Here is a 12044-nt window from a genome sequence, read left to right as displayed (position 1 = left end):
AGTCTTACGTGTATTAAATATGCAGTGAAAAATAGATTTCTCATCTCAGTTTTAAAACCTGAGCTTTAAAGCAGCACAGCGGTCCTCAGTGCTAAACGGGCACAGAACAGTGTGTTTGTATGCTCCTGATTATGCAGACAGGCACTGAAGTCTGTTGACATATTATCTCCCCATATGTCTCCTTCTGTGTGTGTGTGTGTGTGTGTGTGTGTGTGTGTGATAGAGTGATAGTATGTATGTGTGTGTGTGTGTGTGTGTGTTAGAGAGAGAGTATGTGCGTGTGTGTGTTTATGTTATTGAGGCAGTAACCCAGCCGTGGATTAGCAGATCAGGGGTCTCCTTTGATAGCTTTTTTTGTTATTTTTGAATGTTTTTGTACAGAGTTGTTTTTTCAGCACAACGTAATAATTATGAAAGAGGGGGGCCCTTTGAGGGGCCATCCCATTACACAACCAGGGCACATGGGGATTTGCCATGAGGGGACACGTCCTCCCCTACATCCCCAGACGCCCCAGACACAGCCCACAGCCGGAGTCTGACAGGCGGCCAGACACTTTCAGACACATTCAGGACCTCCCAGAATCATACTTGTGTGATGACTGGAAGCTATAACAGGAAGTTATGAGGCTAGATGAGTGTCAGTCTGCTGTCACTATCGAATAATCCATCTGTTAGCTTGTCTCTGGTAGATTTTTTCATTCCACAGTATTTACAGAAGATTAACATGAAGTCACAGGCACACATAACCTTTACAGAGGTTTCAAGAAAAAATACAGACTGATTTGAAATAAGGCTGCTATGCATCCAAACCTACTGTAGCCTTGAGGAGCTAATTCTTCAAAAGTGATTGGGGGAAATGCAGAGATGTTAGATGAGGGGAAATTCTGTTGCAAAAATGATCATATAAATCTTTGTTCAGGGTAGATTTAGACATGACATCCATTTTGGGGCAGAGGGGTGGCGGTTCAGCTCTGGAGGAAGCGGTGTGGGGGGGACTGGAGAAAATAGCCTTTCTGTGTGGGTGTACGGCATTTCAATTCATGTGGAGAGAAAGCTCCAGCCTGCCTGATAGCCAGTTATTAGCCTCTCTGGCCGGGGGTGGAGAGAGCCCTCCACTGAGAAAAAAGGGGAGAAACTGAGTGAGGGAAGAGAGAGAGTACAAGTGAGGTAGAGTAAGTGAGCGAGAGAGAGAGAGAGAGAGAGAGAGAGAGAGAGAGAGAGAGAGCGAGAAAGTGAGAGAGAGAGAGAGGGAGAGAGATAGAGAGAATGAGAGACAGAAGGAGAGAGAGTCACCCATTCACCACAGATTTGTGCAGAGGCAAAAGATCTCTGGCTTCTTGGTGGCTTGAAAATGTCACATTCTTTTATACTGATTAGGGGAGTTCAAGCAACTTACAGTGGGGTGGGGAAGGAGCGGGACTTGACTAGAGGGGATTGAAACCCTTATTGGAATTTCCTAACCTTCACATCCGGCATGAGTGCAAATTCAATAAATATACTGAATTACTGTCACTCATCTCTGTATGCTCACCTAGCATTGTGAACACAGAACGGCCTTCAATAAGTGTAAATACAATTCCAACTGAATATTTATCTATACTGTATTATACTGTAGTCGAATACATTATGTATATACAGTACCATTTCTCAATAAATCATAAAATTAAGTTGATAATCTTCTATTGCATATGGAATCATGGTGACTATTGTGCCCCATGTTTTGTTATGAGGCAGGGAAGATTATATGACAAGCCAATGCTCAGTCTTTGTCTGCCAGATGTAATCAAGGGAACTATGTTAACACAGACAACAAAGAGAGGCGATCCTATTTCACAAGCACTCAATTATCTCACAAAGCCAGGGAGAAAATCTTGACAGAGTCAAATCAAAGACTGGGCCATTTACTGCCTCGTTGAACCTACAGTACAGGGAGCGTTTCTCTTTTTTGGTAATGGACAGGAAATTTGCACGAGCACACAGCTAAACATTCACAATGGCAACCTACTGCTCTCCAGACAGAACACAAAAGCAACCGGTGTATGCCATTCTATAGCAAGGCATTCTAATGACGGCCATTTTAAAAGGCTCTGTTTGTGCTGGAGAGGCATTGTTATGTCAGGATAAAGTGAATGGACACGTGTCACTTAACAAATATGCATGTTTATATGCATTCTTACACGTATAACAAAAATACTAATACAAAAACACAGCTGACTGGGAGCCCCCAATGGCTAATTTGAGTCCAGCACAAGATATTTCTGAACCATAAGAAAAGAAAAGTCAAACTGAGAGCCGTAATGCAATGGGCATGTCTTGCTAATGGACAACAGAGGAATCCACCTCCTGACCAGCCATATTAAGAGGACTTCCTGACTCACACACACACTCTTCACTCACCAGCTTCAGCTCCTCCTCCTCGTGCTCTTCCTCCTCTGAGCTGTCGCTCTGCTCGTCGTCCTCTTCCTCCTCCTCGGGAAAGTCCACGTCTGATTCGCCCGGCGCGATGGGTACGCTGATGGTCAGGTTAGGGTTGGTCATGTAGCTGTCCGCATCGCTCCCGGCCCCGCTCACCGTCGAGGCGTAGCGCTCGCCGTGGCGCCCGATGACGGCGGCGGCACCGTTGCCCTCGGCACGGCACTGGGCCTGCTGGCTGAGGCGCTTTAGCTTGAGCATGGCCTTGGCCTCCTTGGCCTTCTGCCGCCGGCGCTTGAAGTTGCCGTTGAAGAAGTCGCAGATGGCGCGGCGCAGCCAGCCCATGCCACGGTGGATGCGGGCGATGGCAATCTGCAGGTTGTTCATCTCGCCATCCTCGTCTGGAGCGGACAGGTTGTCAGCACTGAACGAGCTGAGCAACAAGGCCAAGAAAAGATTCAGGACCTAACGGTCAGTGAAAGAGAGAGAGGGAGAGAGAGAGAGAGAGAGAGAGAGAGAGAGAGAGAGAGAGAGAGAGAGAATATGTGTAAAGCATCTTTTCAAAAAACCTTCAAAATCTTGGACACAGAGCTATTTACAATATAAGGATTCCTTTGAAATTAGGGAAAGGGTGCTCTTTTGTATAAACTCTGATTACTGGCCTGAATGAACACCAGCTATGCTGATATAAACAGCGGGTGTGATTGAAACTGCACTTTAAATGTCATGCCTCTCTCACACGAGGTCAAGGGCCTAATTCTCATAAATCAGATGTGAATTTGAAATGACTATAACATTCATACATCAGGTCTATAGCACACAGTCAGAGTACCAACATTAGAGCTCGAAAAGGAAGATGTGTGTAAATACAGCTATGTAATGGCTGCTATTTAGTGGAGGTACAAATAAAAGGCCAATTTAGTCAATTACCTTTGGCTGCTGTAGGAGAAACACAGAAATTGAGACCCAGACATGCTTAATTATAGTTCTCTTTTCCCTCGAAAGTAAATGAAGATGCCTTATCAAATATCCGTAGGCTGGAGTTGCCATGGCAGTACTTTGTTTCAGTCACCTGCACCACCTGGTCAACAAAGGTGGCCCTTATTATGTGGCGTCATGCCAAGGCTTATTGTACAGCCCTTTTATACCTGCTTATCAACTTTGCCAAGTCACTATGTGGATAGATGTTTGCTGCAGTCATCTCTGGTGTCACAGGGGAGTTGGGAAGCAGCCCAAGATGGACATAATGCAGGACACATTTATTGCGAGGAATCGGTAACAAAGACCACTGCACAAGTGAGCTTGGGAAATAGGGATGGAGTTCAACTTGCAAGATTTTGACTGATCACTATTGTTCAGTCCTAAAGAATATTTGTAAGCACAGGGGCACAGGAATGATACAGCCCAAACAAATAACAGCCAGGACAGTGTAACAAGTATGGATTATTGAGGGGGATTACCTGAATAAATATTCAACAACATGATTAGAATGCTTTAAGAAATTAACAATCTGAAGAATGATGAATTATTATTTTTTATATGTTTTTAAATATATAATTGATTAAATGCAAGTTTTCTCATGACGAATCAGGCAATAATGTAGCATCTGTGAGGTGTAAAAGAGGTGTCCACTAGCATTAAGCATTTTTTTAGGATGTTGATGAAGGAACAGATGTCCCAACCAGGGGCACTGATCAGGCTTCAGCAGTGACAGCTCAGACCCCCACAACACCACGGGGACCCATCAGTCAAACTAGGTGCGCCTGCAGAGGCACAGAGGCCCCAACACTCACACACACACACACACACACACACACACACACATAGGCCCCAACACATAAACACACATGCGAGCACACACACACACACACACACACACACACACACACACACACACACACACACACACACACACACACACACACGAGAAAGAAACCCGGTCCCGGTGCTAATACTTTTGTTACGCCGAGCGGCGAAGTATCTTCTAGTTGGACTTGACTTGGGACTGATATTTTCCCTTTAATGAATGGTTAAACGTGGTGTGGTTGGGTAACCTCTGCCTTCTTTGTTGGTGACCCTAGCGTGTCTTTATTGCCCGACATTCTATTGATATGTTTGTATGAGACGTGGGCTTTATTTGGTTGTGTCTTCATGAAATGTTTTGTTACATTGACGTTATTTTGTTTTGTATGAGCCGGAGGCTTTATTGCATTACATGGTGAGAGCATGTTGTATGGGCCATGGGCTTTATTTTGTTTATTTTGTGACCACCTGTTTGTATGTGCTGTGGGCTTCATTTGGAGGATTGTGGGTGCTTCAGAATGCTATGAATTGTTTCCCATACAGAGACTAAGACATGGACTACCAAAACTCTGAACTCTGAACTTTTGCGCCCAGGCCTGGACATATCAATTCCCCTCTCATATGCTTTCTCCCTCATTACAGACTGTTGCACCAACCAAAACTGTGTTGTATATGAATGATATTGTGTGTTAATTGTGCTTTTGAATATAATATTGCAATGAAACCTTGAGTCTGTGTTCTGCTGAATCCTGCAAGTCAATAGTTCATCTCAGTTCTAAACAGGAAAGGGTCAGTTAAGCCCTACACTGAATGTTGTGTATTGTGACTAATTGATTCCTGTGTAATGGTTGATTTGTCGCCTAGTCCTAGTCAAACCGTTACAACACACACACACACACACACACACAAAGGCCCCAACACACACATGCACACACACACACACACATGCACACACACATAGGCCTCAACACACACACACACACAAACAGTAAACACACATCCTGTATGATAGGCAGCTACAGCTAGCCTAGTCTATGATACAATGATCTGATTTGTTCTGTCTGCTTTCACCATTTTCTGCCCTACCATATCAGGCTAATCACAAAGCTAGAAAACATAAAGAATGTTCACACAAGTCATCTATATAAAGTTTAACAGACTAGGCATTAATTACTGACAGGGCTTTCAAACAATATCTCCTCAGTTTCATTTTCAAGAAGCAGCAACCATATTCTGGCCTGTTTTGTATTCGCTTAGCAATTCACGGCTACTCAAAATATCACACACAGCCCTCCCAAAGCTACATGCGCATGCTCCTGGCAATGAATACCAAGCAGCAGCCTGTGTAAGGGTTTCATGTCTGTCATCGTAAACTACTGACCCTGTGCATTCAGGACTCTCCGGGAGGGGTCCCTCTCCTTGCCCAGAGGCACCTGATAGCCATGATCAGGTACTTTCGCGGCAAGACAGGTATGATTGGTTGTGTTTTTTTTTGCAGGCACTAAGAGTTACTTGGATAAACCTTGGCAGGTGTCTGACCCTGAACCCCCCTCGGGGCTTTACAGAGATTGATGTTTGGTGTGGCAGTTTGTGCCGTCACCCAACACTTATCTTACTTTTAGACAAGAGACCCAGAACGGCTGCTAAAACTTCATCAATTATTATGTACAAAAACATACGCACAATGATTTGAATTGTTAAGCCAGCAGGTTAAGCAGTGTCCTGTTATGTATTTATCACAGATTGATATCCTCAAACAGATCTAGACTGTACATAACATTTGTAGCAGACAGCTGATATATAACTGAGTCAATCAAGCAGTACCTCGACCATGAAACAGGTATAGCAAAACAGCTGTACACACACATCCGCACACACAAACACACACACAAACACACACACACACACACACACACACATACCCCTTCAGACACACACACACACACACACACACACACACTCAATGGCCCATGTCGCTACATGAATGCTCCAGTTACACTTCCTGCAGTCACAGTTTCCAGACCCGTGTTGAGTTCACTTAATTATGCTGTAAATGGTAAATAATTTGTAGCCTCTCTTGCTGGCTGGTTAATAATTCTGCAGGCTGCTCTTGACCAAACTGACCAATGGAGGTCATCTCCCTTGTGCCCCAAAGACCTTTTCCCCCATACATGGGGTTTAGTTACAATAAGAGTTAGCATTCTTCTAGCATATACTTTCATTGTGCTAGGACAACTGACTTTTATCTGTGTTCCCTCATATATACAGGGAATGCTAAATGAACAGGACTAAAAGCAGGATAAAAATTAAGTTATTTAAAAAATAAAATAAAAAAATAAATAAAATGAGCTGTCAAAAACAGTATAATAATGTCTTCCAGGGGACAGTTGATACCCAAGCTATTCTGAAATGACTGAAAGCTAGCCATGCTAGAGGCCACACATATCGACATATGTCCAGTGTAGATGTTGAGGATGGTGCTCTGTGCGTGTTGCATGCGAACAGAACAGACAAACCTCTCAAGACTGTGGGCTGAGTCACAGACGGACACGGGCAGCTGCGTGACGACAGGTGTGGTGCAGAGAGTCTTTGAAAAGGGTCACATTAGCAGGCTAACGTGCGGCCAGCCATGCATTCCTGTCGTGGAATGTTTACTGTACCACGTGTGTTCTCACACAATGGTGAGACATTCTGTTTCACTCAACGCTGTTTGGACAGGTTGATGGTCAAGTCAAGTCATCTGTCCTCAGGCTACAGTAGAGGTCATCTAATATAGATTTGTTTAGTCTTCGTATTGATATTTCAAATCTTCAGAAAAGTTAATTTATTCAGTCTCATATTTCACAGAACACCACTCTCCTATTTGAGCATGTACTATACACTATGTAGGCCAGTATCCATTTCAAGTTGATCAAATCAGAAGGCTGATATGAGATATAGATAATCCTTAAAGTTATTGAGTTTACCACATACAGAGTATTTGTAGAAACCTCTGTCATAAAAGTCATACTGGAAGAGTGGGAACCAGAGGTGACAAATTAATCACTATAGGGGAGGGATTAAAAACAAGCACTCTGCACTGTCATCAGCGCTGATGAACTAGCCCATGAATAGATGCTAATTAGCAGTGCTAGCTGCTCCGTGTCCATGGTAATGACAGCTCATGCCCGAGGGCAGCTCAATAAAACAGACTTGAGCGTGTGCACAGGCAGCCGTTGCATAACCCGCCCTGCTCAGTGCCACCTCCGAGCAGAACACAGACACTGCACGTGCATTTCCTGATTGTGTCACAGTCAGATGGAAATAATAAAAGAAAACTGTGCTACTGGGTCAATAACTGTGGCCAAAATTCCCAGAGAACCCTTCTGTCAAGTTGCCACACACCACTTTTTGTGGATATATTGGCAGCACTTACCGGATGGTAACTATTTTCAGTGTGTTTGTTGTCGAATATGGCAGTGGTCACTTCGATTGGCTTTTAACTGATTGGGAGTAGGGGATGCAGGGGTGACTGTTGTTGCGGGTAGGGCTCTGCAAATAAACATCCACAGCCATCACTGTCAAGTCCGTTTGGCTAAACTGGTGCCATGGGCACTGGCAACCCGTAATCCCTCTCAGCACATTTGGGCTGACCTGAATCTATTGGCCTGTACACCGGCACAGAGAGCACAGGATCAATGTGTTTATTTCACTTGTGCAAAACGGGGCTTGACAGCACCCTGAAACACAGGCTCACTCACTGATTTCCAATACAGCACTCCTAACGAGACATGCAGAGCTGGATACTATAAATACAACTCTCTGATGAAAATTATAGTAAATGTTCTTTCTCTGGTGCTGGTAAATCAAATGTTATTATTCATGTCTTTTAAGACTGGCAATATAATTTAAGCCAGCCGTTTGATTCAGCATACTGAAATAATTTTCTACCAGAGACTTCCTACGCTATACTGATGTCATATATGTTTCCGTCCTGGAACATATCTGTACATTTATGTATACAAAAACTGAACACAACATATACTGTAAGTAAGCCCACACTTATGCATGTCACCAAATGGTCACATGTATAAACAGAGAGCTGAGTCTCTCACTCAGGCTTATTCAGACAGACAGCTGCCAGTCACAAGAGAACCAACCCATACAATTGCTTCTGAACAAACAAACAAACAGAACCTTTTTGCAGAACTATTTGCTAGATAGTCACATTTGACGCTGATGCCGAAAATGCACAAAACCATATTTGACAGACAGGGTATGCTGGAGCCTGGAGGGACAGTTCTACTGTTCTTTCAGAGCTACTGAAACTGAGAAGCCATGCCATACGTCATCCCTTGTGATCCAAAGGCACAGCACACAGCATGTGCAATCGTATCCGTCATAAAGCATTGAGAGTAAGCACAGAGAAAAGAAAGGGGGATTTATGGGGGCTGTGCCCAGTAAATCCTGCAAATCTATAAGAACAGTTCCACAGTATGTCAATAGTGCAGCTAGGTCTTTATTTAGAACCATGACTATGTTCCCATGTCAGTGCCAGTGAATGCCAGGAGAAGTTTCATAATCTCTCCACAGAACCACCACAGTGGTGTTGTATCTCTATAAATGACTAAACCAGCGTAACCAGCACAAACATCTCCGTGTGACCATCACCATCACCATCAACACCAACACCATCAACATCAACATCAGCAGAAGCCCCAATAATAAAAGCGATCTACTGTTGGCTAGTCAAGGCTCATACGAGGCATAAATCACTTGACTACAGCAGTGGGGCGCTTTCCAATATGTGAAATGGCCCTTTTGCCCCACCCAGACACCCCATCCACCCCACAATCAGCAGCCTTGGGACCCCCACAGGCAATATCAACATATTAAAAACCTCAGCCCCCCACCCATATTCTCAGGTTCAGGGTCCTGTGGGTTGGAAGCAACATGGCCACCTTCAACAATTTCCAGTGTGAAATACTGGCAAATGTCAGGGGTTCCATTCCACCTGAGCCCACCCCATTTAGCTAATTGCACCAATTAGCTGCTCGATTGGTTCGGCCTCCTTTTTGATTCTGCAAGGTGCTGTGGTCAGAGAGAGATCTCTGGAAAACCAATTGTGAGAAAGCCCTGCTCAACGGGTGAGGCAACATAGAGCAAAGGAAAATACACACACACACACACACTCTCTCTCTCCCCGTTCTCCCACAAACACACAAGCAGAGAGATACCATACAGAACGATACACATGAGAGCGAGAGGATATCACCTCAAAAAAACACACTAATATCCAGCGGAAAGGTATAAATGATGACCTCGGGCATCTTTACTGATAGATAGACCTTCGAAGTGACACTGATGAAAAGCCTGTCTTGTCATATCAATTATACGAAGTGGATGCTCCCCACATCTCTTTGTGGCTGAATGAGAGTGACATAAACAAGGGAGGGGAGGGAGGTGGAACGTGGAGGGAGAGAGCCGGCATCACAATAGCAAGATGGAGGTCAGGCAGGGACTCGCAGGAAACAGATAAATTAGGTACGTTCCGAGCGCCCGGGGGGCCCTCAGCGAATCAGAGGAGGCGATGGGGTGGGCCACTATTCATCTTCCGACTCATCCCCCCAGACACAGTCTCTCCCACACAGTCTCACTGCCTCCCCTGCCTCTCTCTCTTTCTCTCTCTTTCTATGTCTTTTTCTCTTTTTTTCTCTCTTTCTCTGTCTTTCTCTCTCTCCCGCTCTCTCTATCCTCGCTCTGTCTGGACATCACTGTGTTTGCCTTGCCCCTTGACCTCTCTCTATCTATCTGTCTCTTTCTCTCTCTACCCTTTTCTGTCTTTCCTAGTTCCAGCTTTCCCTTGGGTGAGCAGCTCTTTGTAATTACATGTGATTTAACCTGTGGGAGTTGCACCCTGGTGTGCTCCAGTGCCATGCCCCTGATCCTATGAGCAGCTGGTGTGTCTGTTTCCTCTGTGTACATGCACGCACGCACGCACACACACACACACACACACACAGACATACACCCACACACACACACACACACCCACACACACACACACATACACACACACACACACACGGGCACATCCACATAATCATGCATATGCAGATAGTTGCTCAGACACATACTGTATGTGCATATACACACACTTCCCCATTACCTACACACATAGCCACAGACCCCCAAAGCACACGCACGCACACAAGCACACACACACACACACACACAAACACACACACACACTCACACACACACAAAATGTGCTCTCTCTCTGTCTCTCTCTCTCTCACACACACAGACACACACACACACACACATACACACATACTCCCACACACACACTCAGACAAGCTCTGCAGATGAGGAGCCACACTGTTCTCCAGAATGGGCACAGAGGGAGAACCTCTGAGTAATCGTAATCAAACTTGATTGCATTGCGCCGCAGAGGTTGCTGCTATGTGAGATGTCTTCTTCAAACGCCCACAGTAGATTTATTTTCTCAGGAATGCCTTTCTGCGCTCCACTCAAAACTCACATTCAATAGAAATAAAGTGTGATTAATCTATGCCTCTTTAGATATGAACCAATTGGATTTAATTCTACTTCATTCAAAGAACGTACTGAATGATTGATCTTTGCTTTTTGTTTCGTTTACAGAGGCCAGAATATCACATGATTAACCAAATTGCATGATAGAGAGAACGCACTGGGAATTGCTTAATGAGCATTTATGTGATGATGTAAGGCCACTGAAAAAAAAAAAACACTTCTTAACTTAAAATAGCAGTAATGAGGATATGACAACATGGGCGGATATATCACCATGTGCCTTTGCCTTTGTGGTTGTTGTGTTCTTACAGTTCCAGGGCTTCAGGGCGCTGGATGTTAACGCAAACAGGCCTGATGGGGCTTGGTGTCACTCCTGAGTGCTCATTGCATTAGGCACCGTCACAGGAGCGTTGTTGACTCTGCATGGGGCTCCTGGGCATCCGCACACGCCACAGGGGAACACACACACGTAGCCAGGCAGTCATACAGTCATACAGTCATACAGGCAGCTCGGACATGTGGAAGAGGTATGTTTTTTTGGGGAGGGGAAAGAGGATATGGAAGTCGTGGAGGTTCAGAGAGGCAGGTGCATTGAAGCAGGCAGAGAGGCAGGCCCTACTCCTTCACTTCCATCTATCACTCTCCTCGAGTTGACGTGTGTGTGTGTGTGTGTGTGTGTGTGTGTGTGTGTGTGTGTGTGTGTGTGTGTGTGTGTGAGAGAGTGTGCGTGTGTTTATGTGCTCTGTAGGAGTGTTTGGATAAAATGGAGCACATTCTGCAAGCAAATAGAGGATATCTGAAATGTGGTAATGGGTGTCTATCATCCTGGTGGCCCTCTTTTTTGGGTTGGCAGTGGGAGGGAGGGGGGGGGGGGGCGCCGTGACTGAATGGGCCACAGCTGTTTCATGTCACAGTTGAAAAGATGCGAACAGCTCTGATTCAGGTTGAACGTCTCTGTTTGGAGGAGTTTTACTGGAAATTGTGGATAAAGTAATTACTGTCACCTGCCACCGGTCACTTCTCCAAATGATGTGGATGTGATCAATATTCTGTATCTCTGCTTTAAAAAACTCTTCAACTGGGACATTATTCAATGCAATTGTCATATTCACTTACTTTCAGCTCCTCAAACAGCTTGCTTGAGGGGGCTAACTTGACTGATATAGACTACAATAGTCTATACGATTAGTTATCATGCATACTGAGTTAAGGTTGTTTAGTTGTTTTCTGTAAAAATGTTGGGAATATTATTATGAAGAGTGCCTCCTCATGTTTCCAGTCTGAGACGACTT

General features: G+C 44.7%; 1 protein-coding gene across 1 annotated transcript in view; it reads right to left on the bottom strand.

Moving 5' to 3' along the window:
* The window catches only part of scn5lab (sodium channel, voltage gated, type V-like, alpha b), a gene marked incomplete at both ends in the record, with an annotated part of 82006 nt that overhangs the window by 21981 nt on the left and 47981 nt on the right, over positions 1–12044 (bottom strand). Inside the window, one exon of the mRNA XM_080855644.1 lies at positions 2398–2877. Coding sequence (XP_080711770.1) covers positions 2398–2877 — 480 coding nt within the window. The remainder of the gene's footprint in view (positions 1–2397; positions 2878–12044) is intronic.

The sequence above is a fragment of the Sprattus sprattus genome (genome assembly GCF_963457725.1).
Source record: "Sprattus sprattus genome assembly, chromosome: 17".
Taxonomy (NCBI): Eukaryota; Metazoa; Chordata; class Actinopteri; order Clupeiformes; family Clupeidae; genus Sprattus; species Sprattus sprattus.
This window is presented reverse-complemented; position numbering and strand designations above follow the sequence as displayed.